Here is a 23,690-nt window from a genome sequence, read left to right as displayed (position 1 = left end):
AAAAAACTCTCGAAAACTACCTTATTCAATAGAGATAGCACACAAATTTAAAAAATTGTATCTACTCATCCACTTCTTCTTTTTATGGATTTTTACTCTCTTATTTACCCAAATTTGCGCAAAGGACTTTACTTAATTCAACTTAAACATGTCTAGTAGATTATTAAGTTGTTTGTTTTTTATGCAGCCTAACTTTAGTTTCATTTATATTTTATTTTACGTTTATCTGATACTTTATCTTGTCTTTTTGTGTGTTGTTTTGTCAAGCTACATAAGCTAAACTTAAAAGTGGAAAAGTACGCTAACCTTTCTTTGAAAATCTATTCAAAAACTGCCTTAGACATAAGCTAGATTTAAAAGAGGAAGACTACGCTATTTATGCTTTTAAAAAACTTTCGAAAAATACCTTAATCCATTGAGGTAGTGCACGAATTTACAAAGTTGTATCTAGTCATCCACTTCTTCTATAGCAAAGTAGCGAGGCTTTTTATGCACTTTTGCGTTCTAATTTATCTCTGTTTACGCATATGGTTTTTGTTTATTTCTATGTAATGATATACAAAAGAGTATTTTGTTAAAGATTATGCTGCAGGAGCTGCGTAAAAAAACTCTGGCGACCTTTCCTTAAGAAAAAAGCAACTGAAAGACATGTGCGCCTTAGAAAATTCAAATCGCGATTCACCAAATTAAAAGACGAAAAGAACGACCTTTAAAAGCTCTCACTAGACATTTGTGTTTATGATAGGCAATGCAGTTTTTGATTTTATGCAGCCTAACATTTGTTTCATCTATATCTTATTTTACGTTTATCTTATACTTTATCTTGCCTTTTTGAGTTTAGTATTTTGTGATGTCATGCTAAATAAACTATACTTTGCTAATTTTTATTTGAAAAAATATTCAAAAACTACCTGAATTATAAGCTAGATCTAAAGGAGGAAAACTACGCTAACTTTTCTTTAAAAAAAATATTTAAAAACTACCTTAAACATAAGCTATATCCAAAAGAGGAAAACTATGCTAACTTTTCTTTAAAAAAATATTTAAAAACTACCTTAAACATAAGCTAGATCTAAAAGAGGAAAACTACGCTAACTTTTCTTTGAAAAAATACTCAAAAACTACCTTAAACATAAGCTAGATCTAAAAGAGGAAAACTACGCTAACTTTTCTTTGAAAAAATACTCAAAAACTACCTTAAACATAAGCTAGATCTAAAAGAGGAAAACTACGCTAACAATTCTTTGAAAAAATATTCGAAAACTACCTTTAAACATGATTTAGATTTAATAGATGAAAACTACGCTAACATTTCTTTGAAAAAACATTCAAAAACTACCTTTAAACATGATTTAAATTTAATAGATGAAAACTACGCTAACATTTCTTTGAAAAAACATTCAAAAACTACCTTTAAACATGATTTAAATTTAAAAAAGGAAAACTACGCTAACATTTCTTTGAAAAAATATTCAAAAAGTACCTTAATCGAAAGAGATAGCACACGAAATTAAAAAGTTGCATTTAGTCATCCGTTTCTTCTTCATCAAAGTAGCGAGGCGTTTATGCACTTTTTATTCTCTAAGTTATCTCTACTTACGCAAATGGCTTTTGTTTATTTCAATGTAAAACTTTTCAAAAGAGTATTTTGTTAAAGATTATGCTGCAGGGGCTGTGTAAGAAAACTCTGGTGACCTTTCTTTAAGAAAAAGCAACTAAAGTAGATGTGCGCCTAAGAAAATCCAAATTGCGATTCACTAAATTAAAAGACATATACAACAAACTTTAAAAGTGAAACTATTTTTACAAGCGTATTTGGTAAAGATGAAATGTTCTTATGACATTTTAACGTTACGAAAGGGATTTTCTTCTGTTCAAATATTTATTACAATTTAAAGTGTTAAATAATGTTACAGAAACGACCTAAAACGCCTGTTGTATTAATTTAAACGAACAAAATAGATAAAAAAAAAGAAAAACTATCATTAAAAAAAAAAAAGTAAAAAAAGAAAAGAAATAGAAGTTGAGGAAAAATAAAAATAAGAACTTCTAACAAAGAGCTCTTCTTTTTATTTTTCAGATTTTAGATGCTTAATTCCTTGAATGAAAAGTTGAACTGATGACTCACTACTAAGGTTGTTCCTAGCCTTCCGTTCTCAAACTAGGCCATTCTGAGAGGCTGTTTGATTAAGTACCGTTGATAGTAGTATCGCACGTAAGAGACTTCTAAAACTCTGATTATTATTAATTCCTGGAATGAAGAGATGACTTCATACTCACTAACGAGGTTGTTCTTAGCCATCCGTTCTTAAACTAAGCAAAACAGTGAAGTTGTTTGATTAAGTATCACAGTTTGCTGATTTGCACATGCACCATTGCCGAAACTGTGATGCTTGGTTCCTTGATTGGATTGAAGAAGCTCATCACCATGCATTTTACAAGCTGTCCGTTGTTATGTTTTGCAATTCAGTGGTTCTGTTTTGCAATTCATTTTCTGTTTGTTTAAGTATCATCGATGGTGGTGTCGTGCATGCAAACTTTCCGAAACTCTGATGCTTGTTTTTCTTGAATGGAGAGATGAGCTTATACTTTAGGTGACTTTTAAAACTGCAGTAATTAGTGCCTCGAATGGAAAAACGAACTCATTCATTACAGACCAAGGTTGTTCCTGGCCATCCGTTAACATATTAGGCAACAGTACAGCGAAGCTGTTTGTTTTACAAGCTTTTGTCGTTTCGAGAAATCACTACATTAAGCATTCGATGGTGATACACGACTGATGGCCAGGTTCTGATTTTCGAATGAAAAGAAGAGTCGCATCCGACCACCGGTCGGCTTTCGACGCAAAACAGCTGTACACACTCGTCCAACGATCCAGTGACTAACTGTTGCAACGAGAAAGTTAGCTTTATTTGTCGTGCAGATTGTCCGCTTTGACGTAAAATGCTAGAAATTTGCTGAACGCTCGGTTTGCGCCGCCCAAGAGTCATTCTGTTTCTGCGTTGCCAGCGTCTGTCGGCTAAATACAACTGTAGACTCCGCGCAAGCTTTTTCACCGCAAAAGTTGTACAGAGCCACACCGAAGGCTAAAATCGACTTTAAGGTCGAAGGTTAAAATCGACCCTAGAGGTTTGAAAACGACGTCACGAAATTTTCAAGACATCATCGAAGAAAATTACGGCGGCCAGATGCAACTCTTAGTACTAACTCTACTAATCTTAGTACGTTAAGCATTCCAGTCGAGAGATCAGACGTTTTTTCGTCACCTAAGAGACCGGCCGATGCGTTTGCGACGCTGCGGAAAGAAAGAAGATGGCAAACCACAGGGTTGTTACCGTAACAAACCTCCGTGAGTACCTCCATCTCGAGTGGCTTTTGAAGAAACGTTCGTTTTAAACTCAAAGGGATGGTTGTTAAAGCTCACAAACGCCTGGTTAACGATTTTCTAACGGCAGACACCGTGTTTACAATGGATACAGACCGATTAACTGAGCCCAAAGCGCAAGATCTATCAGAAAACTCCTCTAGGTCGATGCAACGAGACGACTAGACACGTGCGTCTAAAGGCATTTTACAATTGAAGGACGCCCCTCGTGGGCCCTTTAACCTTAACACTAAACTCCTGCTTGATATCCTCGTCCCCAGGTTTCCAAACCGTAACCCCAACCCCCTCTAATCCTAACCCCCTTACCCTCTAACTCTCCCCCCTCAAAAAAACAAAAAACATAAAAAAGCAAACAAAACGAAAAAAAAACTTGCTTCCCTCCTCACTTTTAGCTCTAGGATGCAACACCTTTTTGCCGCCCTCCGCTAGAAGGGAGTAGGGAGTAACGAAAGCTTGACATCAAAGTAGCGTTTCGTATGAGATTTGTTTGCCAAAATTTGAGCGTTTTTAAAAAAGCCAAGACTTCGTCAGAGGGGTTTCTTCTTTTCTCCTAAAGCTATCGATCGATTAAAAAGCTCAAAGCAAAGAAATTCAAAACAAAATACAAAAACGGGAAGTTTTAGTTTCTGCACCACAAGCCACTAGTTCAAACTGGAGATAATAAAAGGAAATCGAATGATCTCACTTCTCAAACCACTGAGCTGCCATTGGTCGGCAGTCTCTTGTTTGGAGACCATTGAGCTGCCATTGGTTGGCTGTTTAATCGTTGCGATTGGTCGGCAGTTTTATCGTTGGAGACCATTGAGAGATATAAAAGGAATTTTTTTTTTGAGCACAACATTAAACGTTAAATCGTTAGATGTTGTTATAAAGGCACCATTAGAATGCGATGTCCTCAAATATTTTCCTCGATATTTTAATAAGTAAACAAAAACAAAACTAAGTCTTGCAACTGGCGAAAACTTTCAATAAGCAAACAAAGCAACAACTTTCCTTTCGAGTTTTTTACATTTTAAACAAAAGACAAACAAAGAAAAAAAAAAAACAAACAAAAACAAAAACAAAAACAAAAAAACAAAACAAAAACAAAACAGAAAAGGGAGAATGAGTGAGTCGACTGATTTCGCTCAACTGTCTTAAACGAGAAGTCATAAACGTTTGCTTGTGCCAGCAAGTTGCAAATTAAGTTGTAAATGAACTGCACCGCAAAAGCTTAACCACAGTTTATTAAGCATATTAAGCCTTTGCTGACATGTTAAGACATTTTAAGCCTTTGCTATTATCATGAGGCTTTTGCTCCACGAGCCAAAAAAGTACGCTAGAGTTGACAAACTGCATCGCGGTCGAAAAGTGTAATTACGCCAACACTTTTATCCGTTTTAAGCATTTCGTTTTCGCACGAACAACAATTAAAGCAGCTCGTTGAGCTTAACGACGTTCGTATTTTTTTTCGAAGCCAAAACTTCGGCTATAAGTAGAATGAAGAGGCACTTCGAAAAACAACAAAGCTGTTCGCAGTCGATAGCAACGAGCGACAACATCTCTGCGAGTCTGGCATCAAGGTAAACAGTTTTTTTTTACATTTTCATTTGTAAGTGCCACTTTTGTGTACATTATGTATTCAAAAATTTCTTGCTGACGCTAGATTTTTCGTTTTCAATGAACAACAGTTGCAACCTCTAGTCGTTTGCTAAAACAGCTTGCTAGGACAACCAAATCAATCATATGTTGTGAAAATTTCTTTTTGTTCAACTGACTAAGGAAGATCGAGCGAACGCTTTTTTTTTTATAACTTGTTTGTATCATATTGCTATTAAGAAAACAGCGTTGTGTATACTAAACGTGACATAATTGGCAATTATCCGTAACTAAAAATAAGATAGAAATTACAAACTTGATACCTATTTTAATTACTCTAACAAAACTAGACGTCATCGCGTGAGAAAATAAATGTTCATAACACATAACCTATTTTTTTGTTTTTTTTTTCTTCTCTTTTTTCCTTTTAATCTCTTTTCTTTCGTCCAAAAAGCGTTTTGATTTTTGCCTCGCCACAAGCGATGAAATCGATAAAAAAACCTGCTCGGACATTCTCAATTCTCAACAACAAAAGCAATCAAAGTTCTAGCTCTCGAGCACGTGCGCCGACAGGTTGATGAAACCGTTCAAATATGCTCGATCGCTAGAATTTAAAGAAAGAAACAAGCCAGAAACAAACCAAAATAAAAAAAACAAAAACAAAAATGGACATCTTTAGAACGCTTAAATTTTATAAAATATTTTCCTCTGCGTTTTTAACCAGCTAAACTGTCGTAAAGTTTTTTCGGTGCAGTTCATTTAAAAAACTTAGTTTTCAACTTTTAAACGTTTTAGACTTCTCGTTTAAGGCAGTCGAAAGAAATGAGTCGACTCACTCTCTCTCTCCCTATTCGGTTTTGTTTTTGTTTATTTGTTTTTGTTTTTTCTTCGTTTGCCTTCGTTTGCCTTTGTTTGCTTTTGGAAAAGTTGTCGCCATGCGAGACTTAGTTTTTTTTTTTTTTTGCTCAAATTGAGCACAAGTGAGTTTCTAGTCTTGAAAGTGTGCAAAGTGTGGGCCAATCTGGTGGCTGGAGTGATGACACGTGAATGCTGGAAATTCCAGACTTTGAGCGGATTCAGCGTACATAGAAAGAAAATGTAGCATTCACGTGGGTCTCTCCTAAGCGTGCCATTGGTCGGTCTGCTGTCCTTAAGTACCCCCCTCCCCCCCCTCAACGTCACGTTTGCTCAACTTTCTCGGTCTTTGGCGCCCAGAGAAAGCTTGAGGAAGGATAAAAAATGGCGAGGTTTCGGTACTGCGTTTTCTGTTTTTCTTATTTGTTTTTGTTTGTTTGCTTGTTTGTTTGTTTGTTTGTTTGTTAATTTTTTTAATTTTTTTTTTTTTGTTTGTTTGTTTCGTTCGTTTGTTTGTTTGTTTGTTTCGTTTGCTTCGTTTGTTTTGTGATGTTTTGTTTTCCCTTCTTGATGGCACAAAACAGAAGCAAACAAGACTTTCGGTTATATTCGGTTATATTCGGTTCAATAAAAGTTTGTTGGTTTCTGCACAACAACAACAACAACCACAACAACAAAAGTCCCTCTGTCCCTCAAAAGCAGTTTCTCCTCTGTCCTAAAGAAGAGCCTCTTTGTAATCGATCTTGTCTGAATGCAGCTCTCCTTTTGCCTACAGGTTTTTATTCCAACCCTTTTGTTGTTGTTAGTGCCATGTTGTTGTTATTGTTATACTCTGTAAAAGCAGTTGTTGCTGTTGTACTTGTTTGTTGTTTCTAAAGACACTGTTGTTGCTGCTGTTAGCGCTGTTAGTAATCACCCACTTGGCTTGTATTTTTGTTTCTTGTTTTTGTTTTTTGTTTTATTTATAAACACTCTCTGAGTAAGTGATGCTGTTGCTGTTGTTGTTGTTACAGTTGCAATGAGTGTTTGTTAATGTTCCCCCACTTGGCTTGTACTTTTGTTTTCTGTTTTGTTTTGTTTTTTTTTTGTTTTTGTTTTTTTTTTCTCAACACTCTCTGAGTAAGTGATGCTGTTGCTGTAGTCGTTGTTATAGTTGCAATGAGTGTTTGTTAATGTTCACCAACTTGGCTTGTTTATAATCTATTTTATTTTATCAACACTCTCTGAGTCAGTGATGGTGTTGCTGTTGCTGTTGTCGTTATTATGCTTGCAATGGGAGTTGTTACTGTTCACCCACTTTGCTTGTTTTGTTTTTATTTCTTTATTTTATCAACACCCTTTGAGCCAGTGATGCTGTTGCTGTTGTTGTTGTTATAGTTGCAATGAGTGTTGTTAATGTTCACCCACTTTGCTTGTGTTTTTGTTTTTGTTTATCAACACCCTTTGTGTCAGTGATGCTGTTGCTGTTGTTCTTATTACAGTTGCAATGAGTGTTTGTTAATGTTCACCAACTTGGCTTGTTTATAATCTATTTTGTTTTATCAACACTCTCTGAGTCAGTGATGCTGATGCTGTTGTTGTTATTGTGCTTGCAATAAGTGTTGCTAATGTTCACCCACTTTGCTTGTTTTGTTTGTGCTTTTGTTTTTGTTTATCAACACCCTTTGAGTCACTGATGCTGTTGCTGTTGGTGTTATTATAGTTGCAATGAGTGTTAATGTTCACCCACTTTGCTTGCTTTGTTTGTTTGTTGCTTTTTTTTTTTATCAACACCCTGCGAGTTAGTGATGCTGTTGCTGCTTTTGTCATTTTACTTGTATTTATAGTTGTTACTGTTCAGCCACTTTGCTTGTTTTTTAATCTGTTTTATTTTATCACCACTCTCTGAGTCAGTGATGATGTTGCTGATGCTGTTGTTGTTATTTTACTTGCAATGATAGCTGTTACTGTTCAGCCACTTTGCTTGTTTTGTTTGTTTGTTTGTTTGTTTTTTTTATCAATATCCTCTGAGTAAGTGATGCTGTTGCTGTTGTTGTTGTTATAGTTGCAATGAGTGTTTGTTAATGTTCCCCCCCTTGGCTTGTACTTCTGTTTTCTGTTTTGTTTTGTTTTTGTTTTTTTTGTTGTTTTTTTTCTCAACACTCTCTGAGTAAGTGATGCTGTTGCTGTAGTCGTTGTTATAGTTGCAATGAGTGTTTGTTAATGTTCACAAACTTGGCATGTTTATAATCTATTTTATTTTATCAACACTCTCTGAGTCAGTGATGCTGATGCTGTTGTTGTTATTATGCTTGCAATAAGTGTTGTTAATGTTCACCCACTCTGCTTGTTTTGTTTGTGCCTTTGTTTTTGTTTATCAACACCCTTTGAGTCACTGATGCTGTTGCTGTTGGTGTTATTATAGTTGCAATGAGTGTTAATGTTCACCCACTTTGCTTGCTTTATTTGTTTGTTGCTTTTTTTTTTATCAACACCCTGCGAGTTAGTGATGCTGTTGCTGCTTTTGTCATTTTACTTGTATTTATAGTTGTTACTGTTTAGCCACTTTGCTTGTTTTTTAATCTGTTTTATTTTATCACCACTCTCTGAGTCAGTGATGATGTTGCTGATGCTGTTGTTGTTATTTTACTTGCAATGATAGCTGTTACTGTTCAGCCACTTTGCTTGTTTTTTTTTTGTTTTTGTTTTGTTTGTTTGTTTGTTTGTTTTTTTATATATCCTCTGAGTTAGTGATGCTGTTGTTGTTATTATGCTTTCAATGAGAGCTGTTACTGTTCACCCACTTTGTTTGTTTATAATCTGTTTTATTTTATCAACACTCTCTGAGTCAGTGATGCTGATGCTGATGCTGTTGTTGTTATTATGCTTGCAGTGAGAGTTGTTACTGTTCACCCACTTTGCTTGCTTATTGTCTATTTTATTTTGTCAACACTCTCTGAGTCAGTGATGCTGATGCTGATGCTGTTGTTGTTATTATGCTTGCAATGAGAGTTGTTACTGTTCACCCAATTTGCTTGTTTTGTTTTTTTATTTGTTTTTTTGTTTGTTTTTGTTTTGCTTGTTTTTTTTTATCAATACCCTCTGAGTCAGTGATGCTGTTGCTGTTGTTGTTGTTGTTGTTATAGTTGCAATGAGTGTTTGTTAATGTTCCCCCACTTGGCTTGTACTTTTGTTTTCTTTTTTGTTATGTCAACACTCTCTGAGTCAGTGATGCTGATGCTGTTGTTATTATGCTTGCAATGAGAGTTGTTACTGTTGTAGTTATGTCTGTCATTTGTCCTTGTTAGCAAGTTCTATTTGCCCTCTCTTGCCTTTTTTCAACACAGTTTCTTTCTTTGAGTCATATGGTTGCGAGATCCTCTCAAACTCCATCTCTTTATTTATTTGTTTCTTTTTTTTTTTTTTTTTTCTCATTCTCCTTCTCATAATAGCAATCACTGCTGCCACCATGCATGTAATGCTAGTTGCTCTCATTCTTTTTCATTTGCTAGTGGAAACTTTGTTTCTTCTTGTTGCTCTCTTTTCTTTCTTTTTTCTCTTTTGCAGAGGATTCGAAAAAACACAGCTCTTCCCTGCAGTTGTAAACATTCCAGGATTCCAGGATGCAGGCAGAAGAAAAACACTCTCACTAACTGTCTTCTTTTTTTTAGCATAAACCGTTGCAAACAAACACCTGAACATGTCTTCTTCACAAGAAAACAACACTGTTGTTGCCCCTTCTCCGAACTCTAAAGCGAAAAAAAAGAAAAGAAGGCAGTCACAAGAACAGAGAGACTTAAAGCTCAAAAACAAAGTCAGGGCCGCATTAGTTGCAGCGTGTGGCTCCGTAAACAGGGTTGTACCTTTCTATGGTACCAAGAAGAGGTACGCTGTTAGCTGTCCGATGCCTTTGTGCAAACATTCCTCCACAAGCATTAAAAGACACTTGACTAAAAAAGATCATTCTTGGACTTTGGATGAAGCTTCCATCTTTTACTCTGCAATGGTCAGGAAGTTTCAGCATGCTCGTCTCGAACGCAAGTCCGGCTGTCCAAAACCTTACCCCTGTTTGCAATGTTGGAAGTATTACGACCGACTGGACATACACTTGAAAGAGACTCATTTCTACGATTCCAAGACGATCAAACAAAAGATTGCAGAGGCAAAGCGATACGACAACGACAAGCTCTATGTCCCTCAATTTATTCGACCTGCCTTCTTTGGTATTAAGCCAGTAGCTGAACAAGCGTCTGCATCAGGCTCTGCATCCTCTGCTCCTGGGCCTTCCTCCTCTTTTTCTTCTCCGGTTCTTTCCTCTGATCCTCTTTTAAGCTTGCCCTCATCAGTTGCTGGTTCGTCCGAGGCTCCTTCTGCAAACCACTGCACCTCTGTAGAAAACAAAGAGCTGAACACCGAATCCGTCCTAGACTCTGATTTTAATTCCTTAAAGCACTTGGTTTCCAACTCCTCCGTCTTGACAGAAGATAAGAGACTCTTGTTTCAGCTGGACAAAGATGCTTTTCACTTTTATTACCAGTCAGCAGATGAGCTCTTCAGAGATTTTGAAAAGTGGCTTGTGGTAGCCAACAACAACACTTTGTCACAAGCAAAGATCTACAAAAATGCAGTTGTTGAAATATTGACATGTTGTGACAGCACGCTGACGCTGCACCCGAACGCTCTCACCAATTCCAACGTTTTGGAGGATAGATACTTTTCCATGCACTTTAAAAACATTCAGCTCAATTCCAAGCTGAGTGAACTTGACCAAACAAAAGCCATGTCTTGTCACACGTTGTACAACCGCCTTGTCTACCTTTGTCTCCTGTTTCGTTTCAGTGAAGCCAGGAATGTCTATTTCGGACTTTCTCATGAGGCCATCCGACGTTTGCGCTGCAAGGTGGAGGAGTTACAAAAAGTGCTGAGGCCCTTTCGTTCTTTGAGGAGGAGCCTTGTGAAAAGCAAAAAATGCATCAACATCATCAATGTCAGTTTGCTGAACGAATATGGCAAGTCTGCATACGTAAGACAGTTAGTGGAATCGATTAGAAAGCCGTCTCTTACACCGACTAGAGACAATGCTGTGTCTCTACGAAACCATCTTCTGCTCTCTGTCACTGTAATTAACAGTTTAAGAAAATCTAACATTGCTCTTTTAAACATTAGAGACTACATGGCTGCTGAGAAGAGTGAGTGTGGATATTGCATTGTGCAAGAGCGCTACAAAACAGCATACAAGTACGGAGCCAAAAACATTCTAGTGCCGAACGACTTGAAAGTGTTGATCGATATTTATTTGCTGAGATACAGAGACCTTCTTGTCAACGACTCTCACTACATGGCTGCAGACACCAAGACTGTTTTGGAGTTGAGCGACTGCTACAGGCCCCTTTTTCCATCGATGAGACCCAACAAAGACGAATGTGTGACACTCGGTGCAACTAGAGTGCCTGTTTACCAGATGGGTTCCTCTGCTATCTCCTCTTGCCTGACGTCCTGCTTCAGAAAAAGCCAAGTAAACATTCCCATGAAGCGTCTTACTCCCACTTGCATTCGCGGTTCGATAGCCACTTACTTTGCCAACAACAGCAAAGAAGATCGCGAGCGGTTTGCTACACTCTACATGAAGCACAGCAGGAACACAATGGATAGCTTTTATGTGTCCCAGTGGAACGCTGCAGAGGAGTTGCGCTTTGCCCTGGGCATCGGACAGTCCTTCGGAGTCATAGAGTCTTTGACTGTTGAAAAGTCTGAGAGACCACCAAAGAAGGAGAAGGATGTGATGGACTGGCTCCAAACTAATGCAGAGGAGTACGGTTTTCATGAGGTTGAGGACATCTTTGAGGAAGATTTAGACTCCGGTTCTGACTCTGAAGAATGTGCTGCTACTTTCAGCTGTACCACAGTGGTTCCGTTTTCTCCAGCTGTAGAAAACAATGTTCCTTTAGAGGATAGCAACGACCATGCCGTAGATTTCTTGTGTGAACCTACCTCAACTCCTGTTTCGTCTGTTCCATCTGAACAAACAATCGCTGGTCCAGTTCTTGAACTATCCCCTGCTCTTGCACAACTAGTTCCTAACGAACAAGCTGTTTGTATGGATGTAGATCAGACTCTAGCTGTTCCTGTTGGCACAGCTTGTTCTCCTCTTGCATTAACATTATTTCCTGATGAACCGGATTTTATTGAACACCATGCAAAACTTTCTCCAGTTTACTTTAATGAGCAAGTGGTTGCCAAACCTGTTTCTGCTTCTCCTTCTCAGCAAGTCGCTTTCTGTCCTTCAAAAGAGGTCTTTTCTGTTCCTCTGACTCCTAGCCTTGTTGCTTTTCAGCAAACATTGGCCAAACCCAGTTTGTTTCTTTCATCTGATCCAGTTTCAGCTGTTCCTGTCCAACAGGCTGGTACTGTTCTTGCAAAGCAGCTCTCACCTTATGCTGTTCAATCTGTTGGTAGCCTATTTAGCCAAAGTCTTGCCTCTACATCCAGAGGTAAATTCTTTTTGATTTTTGATTTTTGATTTTTATGCAAATCTCAACACGCTTTCAAAAAATGAAAATGCCCAAATCAACTCCTTGCCCTATTGTTATTGTTAGAGCTGTAAAAAAAACAAAACAAAACAAAAAAACAACACAGAAGTGTGTATGTATTTGTTGCAGGACTAATTCTGTGATTGCTTAAATGTTTATACAAGTGAATGATACTAAAACTGATTATGTTTTAGAAGTAAAAGATCCAAGAAGAAAAAAAATCAAGTTGGAAATGCCATCTTTCACTCAAGAACTCATCGGTAATGTAAAACCTAATTTATACAAAGATATATAAACACAAACCTCTTCTTGCACAATTTCAGATGGTTAACTGTTAACAAAAACTAGCCATCATTGCTAAGTGCACTTTTAGAAAGTTGTGTCTACCCGATTTCTAATGATGAAGTTAGAAACATCACCGTTAGAAATCATGCACAGCTTGTTATCATCTCTAACACTTAGAAACTGTTGATGGTTTTTATGAATTAGAAAAATGAACATGGTTTTATTTTATTTCAGGATCAACTCAGCCAAGAACAAAGGAAAACAAAGCAGAAGTTAGCCAATGCCATTTAGGTAATCTTTCAAAAACCAGTTATTGCTATCAGTGCAAACAATAAGGTCAACAAAAAAAAATAAATAAAAAAACAGAATAAATCTTGTCTTACTTCAGAACCAAATGAATATTTGATTTAATCACTTTGTGTTATGACTTGAGTTTGTAAAATTTTAGATGAAATAGTTGAAGAGCTGAATGCTTGCCCTGGCCACAACGAATGGTTCAACACCAGAAGTTTTCCACGATGTGCAGCTTTGGTGTTGGCATACATCTTGCAAGACGTGTTTACAGATGTAAGCTCAAGTTGCTCGTACAAAGATTACCTTGGCATCTTGGCAAATCATAGCAGTGACAAGCTCATTCATGTCTTGCAAAAGTACTCCTACCAAAGCCATATTAAAGACAAAATTAAAAACATGAAGCTAAAAATTCAAAAAGAGGGTAGTTTAGAAAAGTTTGTTCAATATGGCAATATCGTGAAACCATTTATGTAGTTTAGATAAGTTTGTTCAGTTTGGCAATAAAGATGGGCCTTTTGTGTAGTTTGTTTTATCTATGCTTTTGCAAATATTTTTATCTGTTTCGCTAAAGACATAATAAACAAGAAGTTCTGTTAAACTGTTCTCACATTTCTTATTTAAAGATAGTTCAAACTTTTTTTTATCTTTAAAAAAAAAAAAAAGAAGTCGTTTTGTTATTCTGTGAAAACTTTTAATAGAGTTGCATTTAGAATTACTTCTGATGTTTTTAAGAGTTTGTTAAAAAGCAAAATAATATTTCCTGTGATGTTAAACTGCATAAGTGAAATTTAAAAAAGGAAAACTGCTCCAACCATTTTTCGGAAAAAGAAATCAAAAAGTTCCTTATTTTAAAAGATCTAGACATCCATTTCTTCTTCAGCAAAATAGCGAGGCTTTTTTATGAACTCTTACTCTCTATTTTTTCATATCTTTACACAAAGGATTTTGTTTAGATCAATGTAAACATACATAGAAGTATATTATGTTTTTTTTTTTTTTTTTGTTTTTATGCAGTCTAACTTTTGTTTCACTTCTATTTTATTTTACGTTTATCTTGTATTTTATCATGCCTTATTGGTTTTTGCGTTTTGTGATGTCAAGCTGCGTAAGCTAAACTTAAAAGGGGAAAACTACGCTAACTTTTCTTTGAAAAAATATTCAAGAAGTACCTTAAACGAAAGAGAAAGCACACGAATCTTGCCATCCAATTCTTCTTCTGCAAAGTAGCGAGGCTTTTTATGTACTTTTGCTCTCTAATTTATCTCTATTTACGCAAAGGGTTTTATTTCAATGTAAACACGTATAAAAGAATACTTTGTTAAAAATAATGTTAAAGGAGTTGCGTAAAAAAAAACGTCTGAATAAAGTTTCTTTACAAAAAAAACAACTAAGAAACAAGCGCGCCTAAGAAAAACCAGATCGCGATTCACTAAGTCAAAAAACGAAAGAAACAAAGTTTAAAAGGTCTTTCTAGACAACAAATTCTATTTTTGGCAATGCAGTTTTTGTATTTATGCAACCTAACTTTTGTTTGACTTCTATTTTATTTTACGTTTACCTTGTATTTTATCTTGCCTTTTTGTGTTTTGTGATGTCAAGCTACATAATCTAAACTTAAAAGAAGGAAACTAGGCTAACTTTTCTAGTAGAATATTATGTTGTTGGTTTTGTATGCAGCCTAACTTTAGTTTCATCTATATTTTATTTTGCGTTTATCTTATATTTTATCTTGTCTTTTTGAGTTTTGTATTTTGTGATGTCAAGCTACATAATTTAAACTTAAAAGAAGAAAACTAGGCTAACTTTTCTTTGAAAAATTGTTCAAAAACTACCTTACACCGATAGAGATAGCTCACGAATTTAAAAAGTTGCATCTATTCATCTTCTTCTTCAGCAAAGTAAAGCTTTTTATGCACTTTTACTCTCTAACTTACCTATATTTGCGTAAAGGATTTTATTTAATTCAATTTAAACATAACTAGTAGAATATTATGTTGTTGGTTTTGTATGCAGCCTAACTTTAGTTTCATCTATATTTTATTTTGCGTTTATCTTATATTTTATCTTGTCTTTTTGAGTTTTATATTTTGTGATGTCAAGCTACATAAGCTAAACTTTAAAGAGGAAATTTACGCTAACCTGTCTTTGAAAAACTATTCAAAAACTACCTTTAACAAAGTAGCGAGGCTTTTTATGCGCTTTTACTCTCTAACATACCTATTTTTGCGCAAAGGATTTTATTTAATTCAATTTAAACATGCCTAGTAGATTATTATGTTGTTGGTTTTTTATGCAGCCTAACTTTAGCTACATCTATTTTTCATTTTACGTTTGTCTTATATTTTATTTTATCTTTTTGTGTTCTGTGATGTCAAGCTACATAAGCTAATGTTAAAAGAGGAAAGCTGCGCTAACCTTTCTTTGAAAAACTATTCGAAATCTATTTTTGAGATAATCTAGATTTAAAAGAGGAACACTACGCTAATTTTGCTTTGAAAAAACTCTCGAAAACTAACTTATTCGATAGAGATAGCACACAAATTTAAAAAATTGTATCTACTCATCCACTTCTTCTACAGCAAAGTACTGAGGCTTTTTATGCACTTTTATTCTCTAACATACCTATATTTGCGCAAAGGATTTTATTTAACTCAATGTAAACATACATAGAAGAGTATTGTTACCCGTTTGTTTTATGCAGCCTAACTTTAGTTTCATCTATACATTATATTGCGTTTACCTTATATTTTATCTTGCCTTTGTTAGTTTTGTGTTTTGTTATGTCAAGCTTCATAATCTAATCTTAAAAGGGGAAAACTGCGCTAACTTTTCTTTGAAAAAGTACTCAAAAAGGACCTAAATCGATATAGATAGCTCACAATTTTAAAAAGTTGCATATAGTCATCTTCTTCTTCAGCAAAGTATCGAGGCTTTTTATGGATTTTTACTCTAACTTTCCTATATTTGCGCAAAGGACATTATTTAATTCAACTTAAACATGCCTAGTAGATTATTATGTTGTTGGTTTTTTATGCAGTCTAAACTTTGTTACATCTATATTTTACGATTAACTTATATTTTATCTTGCCTTTTTGAGCTTTGTGTTCTGTGATGTCAAGCTACATAGTCTAAACATAAAAGAGGAAAACTACGCTAAACTTGCTTTGAAAAACTATTCAAAAACTACCTTTAACAAAGTAGCGAGGCTTTTCATGCACTTTTACTCTCTAACATACCTACATTTGCGCAAAGGATTTTATTTAATTCAATTTAAACATGCCTAGTAGATTATTATGTTGTTGGTTTTTTATGCAGCCTAACTTTAGTTTCATCTATATTATGTTTTAGGTTTATCATATATTTTATCTTTTCTTTTTGAGTTTTGAGTTTTGTGATGCCAAGCAACTTAAGCTAAACTTAAAAGTGGAATGCTACGCTAACCTTTCTTTGAAAATCTATTCATAAACTACCCTAGACAAAAGCTAGATTTAAAAGAGGAAAACTACACTATTTTTACTTTGAAAAAACTTTCGAAAACTACCTTAATCGATAGAGATAGCACACGATTTTAAAAAATTGCATATAGTCATCCACTACTTCTGCAGCAAAGTAGCGAGGCTCTTTATGCACTTTTTCTCACTAGTTTGCTTATATTTACGCAAAGGAATTCATTTAATTCAATCCAAACATATATAGAAGATTATTATGTTACGATTTTTTTTTTCTTTTATGCAGCCTAACATTTATTTCACCTACATTTTATTTTACGATTAACTTTTATATTACCTTTCCTTTTAGTGTTTTGTGTTTTGTGATGTCAAGCTACATAAGCCAAACTTTAAAGAGGAAAACTACGCTAAGCTTTCTTTGAAAAACTATTCAAAAACTACCTTAAACAAAGTAGCGAGGCTTTTTATGCACTTTTACTCTCTAACATACCTACATTTGTGCATAGGGTTTTATTAGATTCTAGTAGGTTATTACGTTGTTGTTTTTTTATGCAGTCTAACTTTAGCTTCATCTATATTTTATTTTACGTTTATCTTATATTTTATTTTGTCTTTTTGAATTTTGTGTTTTGTGATGTCAAGCTACATAAGCTAAACTTAAAAGAGGAAAGCTACGCTAACCTTTCTTTGAAAAGCTGTTCAAAAACTACCTTAGACATAATCTAGATTTAAAAGAGAAAGACTACGCTATTTTTGCTTTGAAAAATCTTTCGAAAACTACCTTAATCGATAGAGATAGCACAGGATTTTAAAAAGTTGTATCTAGTCATCCACTTCTTTCACAGCAAAGTAGCGAGGCTTTCTATGCGCTTTTACTCTCTAACATACCTATTTTTGCGCAAAGGATTTTATTTAATTCAATTTAAACATGCCTAGTAGATTATTATGTTGTTGGTTTTTTATGCTGCCTAACTTTAGCTACATCTATTTTTCATTTTACGTTTGTCTTATATTTTATTTTATCTTTTTGTGTTCTGTGATGTCAAGCTACATAAGCTAATGTTAAAAGAGGAAAGCTGCGCTAACCTTTCTTTGAAAAACTATTCGAAATCTATTTTTGAGATAATCTAGATTTAAAAGAGGAACACTACGCTAATTTTGCTTTGAAAAAACTCTCGAAAACTACCTTATTCAATAGAGATAGCACACAAATTTAAAAAATTGTATCTACTCATCCACTTCTTCTTTTTATGGATTTTTACTCTCTTATTTACCCAAATTTGCGCAAAGGACTTTACTTAATTCAACTTAAACATGTCTAGTAGATTATTAAGTTGTTTGTTTTTTATGCAGCCTAACTTTAGTTTCATTTATATTTTATTTTACGTTTATCTGATACTTTATCTTGTCTTTTTGTGTGTTGTTTTGTCAAGCTACATAAGCTAAACTTAAAAGTGGAAAAGTACGCTAACCTTTCTTTGAAAATCTATTCAAAAACTGCCTTAGACATAAGCTAGATTTAAAAGAGGAAGACTACGCTATTTATGCTTTTAAAAAACTTTCGAAAAATACCTTAATCCATTGAGGTAGTGCACGAATTTACAAAGTTGTATCTAGTCATCCACTTCTTCTATAGCAAAGTAGCGAGGCTTTTTATGCACTTTTGCGTTCTAATTTATCTCTGTTTACGCATATGGTTTTTGTTTATTTCTATGTAATGATATACAAAAGAGTATTTTGTTAAAGATTATGCTGCAGGAGCTGCGTAAAAAAACTCTGGCGACCTTTCCTTAAGAAAAAAGCAACTGAAAGACATGTGCGCCTTAGAAAATTCAAATCGCGATTCACCAAATTAAAAGACGAAAAGAACGACCTTTAAAAGCTCTCTCACTAGACATTTGTGTTTATGATAGGCAATGCAGTTTTTGATTTTATGCAGCCTAACATTTGTTTCATCTATATCTTATTTTACGTTTATCTTATACTTTATCTTGCCTTTTTGAGTTTAGTATTTTGTGATGTCATGCTAAATAAACTATACTTTGCTAATTTTTATTTGAAAAAATATTCAAAAACTACCTGAATTATAAGCTAGATCTAAAGGAGGAAAACTACGCTAACTTTTCTTTAAAAAAAATATTTAAAAACTACCTTAAACATAAGCTATATCCAAAAGAGGAAAACTATGCTAACTTTTCTTTAAAAAAATATTTAAAAACTACCTTAAACATAAGCTAGATCTAAAAGAGGAAAACTACGCTAACTTTTCTTTGAAAAAATACTCAAAAACTACCTTAAACATAAGCTAGATCTAAAAGAGGAAAACTACGCTAACTTTTCTTTGAAAAAATACTCAAAAACTACCTTAAACATAAGCTAGATCTAAAAGAGGAAAACTACGCTAACAATTCTTTGAAAAAATATTCGAAAACTACCTTTAAACATGATTTAGATTTAATAGATGAAAACTACGCTAACATTTCTTTGAAAAAACATTCAAAAACTACCTTTAAACATGATTTAAATTTAATAGATGAAAACTACGCTAACATTTCTTTGAAAAAACATTCAAAAACTACCTTTAAACATGATTTAAATTTAAAAAAGGAAAACTACGCTAACATTTCTTTGAAAAAATATTCAAAAAGTACCTTAATCGAAAGAGATAGCACACGAAATTAAAAAGTTGCATTTAGTCATCCGTTTCTTCTTCATCAAAGTAGCGAGGCGTTTATGCACTTTTTATTCTCTAAGTTATCTCTACTTACGCAAATGGCTTTTGTTTATTTCAATGTAAAACTTTTCAAAAGAGTATTTTGTTAAAGATTATGCTGCAGGGGCTGTGTAAGAAAACTCTGGTGACCTTTCTTTAAGAAAAAGCAACTAAAGTAGATGTGCGCCTAAGAAAATCCAAATTGCGATTCACTAAATTAAAAGACATATACAACAAACTTTAAAAGTGAAACTATTTTTACAAGCGTATTTGGTAAAGATGAAATGTTCTTATGACATTTTAACGTTACGAAAGGGATTTTCTTCTGTTCAAATATTTATTACAATTTAAAGTGTTAAATAATGTTACAGAAACGACCTAAAACGCCTGTTGTATTAATTTAAACGAACAAAATAGATAAAAAAAAAGAAAAACTATCATTAAAAAAAAAAAAGTAAAAAAAGAAAAGAAATAGAAGTTGAGGAAAAATAAAAATAAGAACTTCTAACAAAGAGCTCTTCTTTTTATTTTTCAGATTTTAGATGCTTAATTCCTTGAATGAAAAGTTGAACTGATGACTCACTACTAAGGTTGTTCCTAGCCTTCCGTTCTCAAACTAGGCCATTCTGAGAGGCTGTTTGATTAAGTACCGTTGATAGTAGTATCGCACGTAAGAGACTTCTAAAACTCTGATTATTATTAATTCCTGGAATGAAGAGATGACTTCATACTCACTAACGAGGTTGTTCTTAGCCATCCGTTCTTAAACTAAGCAAAACAGTGAAGTTGTTTGATTAAGTATCACAGTTTGCTGATTTGCACATGCACCATTGCCGAAACTGTGATGCTTGGTTCCTTGATTGGATTGAAGAAGCTCATCACCATGCATTTTACAAGCTGTCCGTTGTTATGTTTTGCAATTCAGTGGTTCTGTTTTGCAATTCATTTTCTGTTTGTTTAAGTATCATCGATGGTGGTGTCGTGCATGCAAACTTTCCGAAACTCTGATGCTTGTTTTTCTTGAATGGAGAGATGAGCTTATACTTTAGGTGACTTTTAAAACTGCAGTAATTAGTGCCTCGAATGGAAAAACGAACTCATTCATTACAGACCAAGGTTGTTCCTGGCCATCCGTTAACATATTAGGCAACAGTACAGCGAAGCTGTTTGTTTTACAAGCTTTTGTCGTTTCGAGAAATCACTACATTAAGCATTCGATGGTGATACACGACTGATGGCCAGGTTCTGATTTTCGAATGAAAAGAAGAGTCGCATCCGACCACCGGTCGGCTTTCGACGCAAAACAGCTGTACACACTCGTCCAACGATCCAGTGACTAACTGTTGCAACGAGAAAGTTAGCTTTATTTGTTGTGCAGATTGTCCGCTTTGACGTAAAATGCTAGAAATTTGCTGAACGCTCGGTTTGCGCCGCCCAAGAGTCATTCTGTTTCTGCGTTGCCAGCGTCTGTCGGCTAAATACAACTGTAGACTCCGCGCAAGCTTTTTCACCGCAAAAGTTGTACAGAGCCACACCGAAGGCTAAAATCGACTTTAAGGTCGAAGGTTAAAATCGACCCTAGAGGTTTGAAAACGACGTCACGAAATTTTCAAGACATCATCGAAGAAAATTACGGCGGCCAGATGCAACTCTTAGTACTAACTCTACTAATCTTAGTACGTTAAGCATTCCAGTCGAGAGATCAGACGTTTTTTCGTCACCTAAGAGACCGGCCGATGCGTTTGCGACGCTGCGGAAAGAAAGAAGATGGCAAACCACAGGGTTGTTACCGTAACAAACCTCCGTGAGTACCTCCATCTCGAGTGGCTTTTGAAGAAACGTTCGTTTTAAACTCAAAGGGATGGTTGTTAAAGCTCACAAACGCCTGGTTAACGATTTTCTAACGGCAGACACCGTGTTTACAATGGATACAGACCGATTAACTGAGCCCAAAGCGCAAGATCTATCAGAAAACTCCTCTAGGTCGATGCAACGAGACGACTAGACACGTGCGTCTAAAGGCATTTTACAATTGAAGGACGCCCCTCGTGGGCCCTTTAACCTTAACACTAAACTCCTGCTTGATATCCTCGTCCCCAGGTTTCCAAACCGTAACCCCAACCCCCTCTAATCCTAACCCCCTTACCCTCTAACTCTCCCCCCTCAAAAAAACAAAAAACATAAAAAAGCAAACAAAACGAAAAAAAAACTTGCTTCCCTCCTCACTTTTAGCTCTAGGATGCAACACCTTTTTGCCGCCCTCCGCTAGAAGGGAGTAGGGAGTAACGAAAGCTTGACATCAAAGTAGCGTTTCGTATGAGATTTGTTTGCCAAAATTTGAGCGTTTTTAAAAAAGCCAAGACTTCGTCAGAGGGGTTTCTTCTTTTCTCCTAAAGCTATCGATCGATTAAAAAGCTCAAAGCAAAGAAATTCAAAACAAAATACAAAAACGGGAAGTTTTAGTTTCTGCACCACAAGCCAAGCACTAGTTCAAACTGGAGATAATAAAAGGAAATCGAATGATCTCACTTCTCAAACCACTGAGCTGCCATTGGTCGGCAGTCTCTTGTTTGGAGACCATTGAGCTGCCATTGGTTGGCTGTTTAATCGTTGCGATTGGTCGGCAGTTTTATCGTTGGAGACCATTGAGAGATATAAAAGGAATTTTTTTTTTGAGCACAACATTAAACGTTAAATCGTTAGATGTTGTTATAAAGGCACCATTAGAATGCGATGTCCTCAAATATTTTCCTCGATATTTTAATAAGTAAACAAAAACAAAACTAAGTCTTGCAACTGGCGAAAACTTTCAATAAGCAAACAAAGCAACAACTTTCCTTTCGAGTTTTTTACATTTTAAACAAAAGACAAACAAAGAAAAAAAAAAAACAAACAAAAACAAAAACAAAAACAAAAAAACAAAACAAAAACAAAACAGAAAAGGGAGAATGAGTGAGTCGACTGATTTCGCTCAACTGTCTTAAACGAGAAGTCATAAACGTTTGCTTGTGCCAGCAAGTTGCAAATTAAGTTGTAAATGAACTGCACCGCAAAAGCTTAACCACAGTTTATTAAGCATATTAAGCCTTTGCTGACATGTTAAGACATTTTAAGCCTTTGCTATTATCATGAGGCTTTTGCTCCACGAGCCAAAAAAGTACGCTAGAGTTGACAAACTGCATCGCGGTCGAAAAGTGTAATTACGCCAACACTTTTATCCGTTTTAAGCATTTCGTTTTCGCACGAACAACAATTAAAGCAGCTCGTTGAGCTTAACGACGTTCGTATTTTTTTTCGAAGCCAAAACTTCGGCTATAAGTAGAATGAAGAGGCACTTCGAAAAACAACAAAGCTGTTCGCAGTCGATAGCAACGAGCGACAACATCTCTGCGAGTCTGGCATCAAGGTAAACAGTTTTTTTTTACATTTTCATTTGTAAGTGCCACTTTTGTGTACATTATGTATTCAAAAATTTCTTGCTGACGCTAGATTTTTCGTTTTCAATGAACAACAGTTGCAACCTCTAGTCGTTTGCTAAAACAGCTTGCTAGGACAACCAAATCAATCATATGTTGTGAAAATTTCTTTTTGTTCAACTGACTAAGGAAGATCGAGCGAACGCTTTTTTTTTTATAACTTGTTTGTATCATATTGCTATTAAGAAAACAGCGTTGTGTATACTAAACGTGACATAATTGGCAATTATCCGTAACTAAAAATAAGATAGAAATTACAAACTTGATACCATATTTTAATTACTCTAACAAAACTAGACGTCATCGCGTGAGAAAATAAATGTTCATAACACATAACCTATTTTTTTGTTTTTTTTTTCTTCTCTTTTTTCCTTTTAATCTCTTTTCTTTCGTCCAAAAAGCGTTTTGATTTTTGCCTCGCCACAAGCGATGAAATCGATAAAAAAACCTGCTCGGACATTCTCAATTCTCAACAACAAAAGCAATCAAAGTTCTAGCTCTCGAGCACGTGCGCCGACAGGTTGATGAAACCGTTCAAATATGCTCGATCGCTAGAATTTAAAGAAAGAAACAAGCCAGAAACAAACCAAAATAAAAAAAACAAAAACAAAAATGGACATCTTTAGAACGCTTAAATTTTATAAAATATTTTCCTCTGCGTTTTTAACCAGCTAAACTGTCGTAAAGTTTTTTCGGTGCAGTTCATTTAAAAAACTTAGTTTTCAACTTTTAAACGTTTTAGACTTCTCGTTTAAGGCAGTCGAAAGAAATGAGTCGACTCACTCTCTCTCTCCCTATTCGGTTTTGTTTTTGTTTATTTGTTTTTGTTTTTTCTTCGTTTGCCTTCGTTTGCCTTTGTTTGCTTTTGGAAAAGTTGTCGCCATGCGAGACTTAGTTTTTTTTTTTTTTTGCTCAAATTGAGCACAAGTGAGTTTCTAGTCTTGAAAGTGTGCAAAGTGTGGGCCAATCTGGTGGCTGGAGTGATGACACGTGAATGCTGGAAATTCCAGACTTTGAGCGGATTCAGCGTACATAGAAAGAAAATGTAGCATTCACGTGGGTCTCTCCTAAGCGTGCCATTGGTCGGTCTGCTGTCCTTAAGTACCCCCCTCCCCCCCCTCAACGTCACGTTTGCTCAACTTTCTC

General features: G+C 35.1%; 1 protein-coding gene across 2 annotated transcripts; it reads left to right on the top strand.

Moving 5' to 3' along the window:
- Window positions 1-6,140: 6,140 nt before the first annotated feature.
- On the top strand, window positions 6,141-13,428 carry LOC149892667 (uncharacterized). Of its 2 annotated transcripts, XM_090080033.1 has the most exons (5): window positions 6,141-6,216; window positions 9,469-12,288; window positions 12,522-12,587; window positions 12,847-12,903; window positions 13,061-13,428. In XM_090080033.1, the coding sequence occupies exons 2-5, from the start codon at window positions 9,498-9,500 to the stop codon at window positions 13,378-13,380; spliced, it is 3,234 nt and encodes a 1,077-aa protein (XP_089936159.1). In that variant the 5' UTR covers window positions 6,141-6,216; window positions 9,469-9,497; the 3' UTR covers window positions 13,381-13,428. The 2 variants fall into 2 exon arrangements, with proteins under 2 accessions (XP_089936159.1, XP_089936158.1); XM_090080032.1 differs by having other exon boundaries at window positions 6,144-12,288.
- The last annotated feature ends 10,262 nt before the right edge of the window (window positions 13,429-23,690 follow it).

This window comes from Hydra viridissima, unplaced genomic scaffold (assembly GCF_058129835.1).
Source record: "Hydra viridissima isolate aposymbiotic clone 2 unplaced genomic scaffold, HvirCarnegie_v1 scaffold_2, whole genome shotgun sequence".
Classification (NCBI taxonomy): domain Eukaryota; kingdom Metazoa; phylum Cnidaria; class Hydrozoa; order Anthoathecata; family Hydridae; genus Hydra; species Hydra viridissima.
The sequence above is the reverse complement of the archived record's forward strand: the minus strand, read 5'-3'. Positions and strand labels throughout refer to the sequence as shown.

Bases quoted from the DNA above. Each gene is read 5' to 3' on its own strand.
- LOC149892667 (XM_090080033.1), top strand. From the start codon at position 9,498: ATGTCTTCTTCACAAGAAAACAACACTGTTGTTGCCCCTTCTCCGAAC. The intron at 12,588-12,846 runs GTAATGTAAAAC...ATTTTATTTCAG, and splicing joins TTTCACTCAAGAACTCATCG to GATCAACTCAGCCAAGAACA. The intron at 12,904-13,060 runs GTAATCTTTCAA...GTAAAATTTTAG, and splicing joins AGTTAGCCAATGCCATTTAG to ATGAAATAGTTGAAGAGCTG.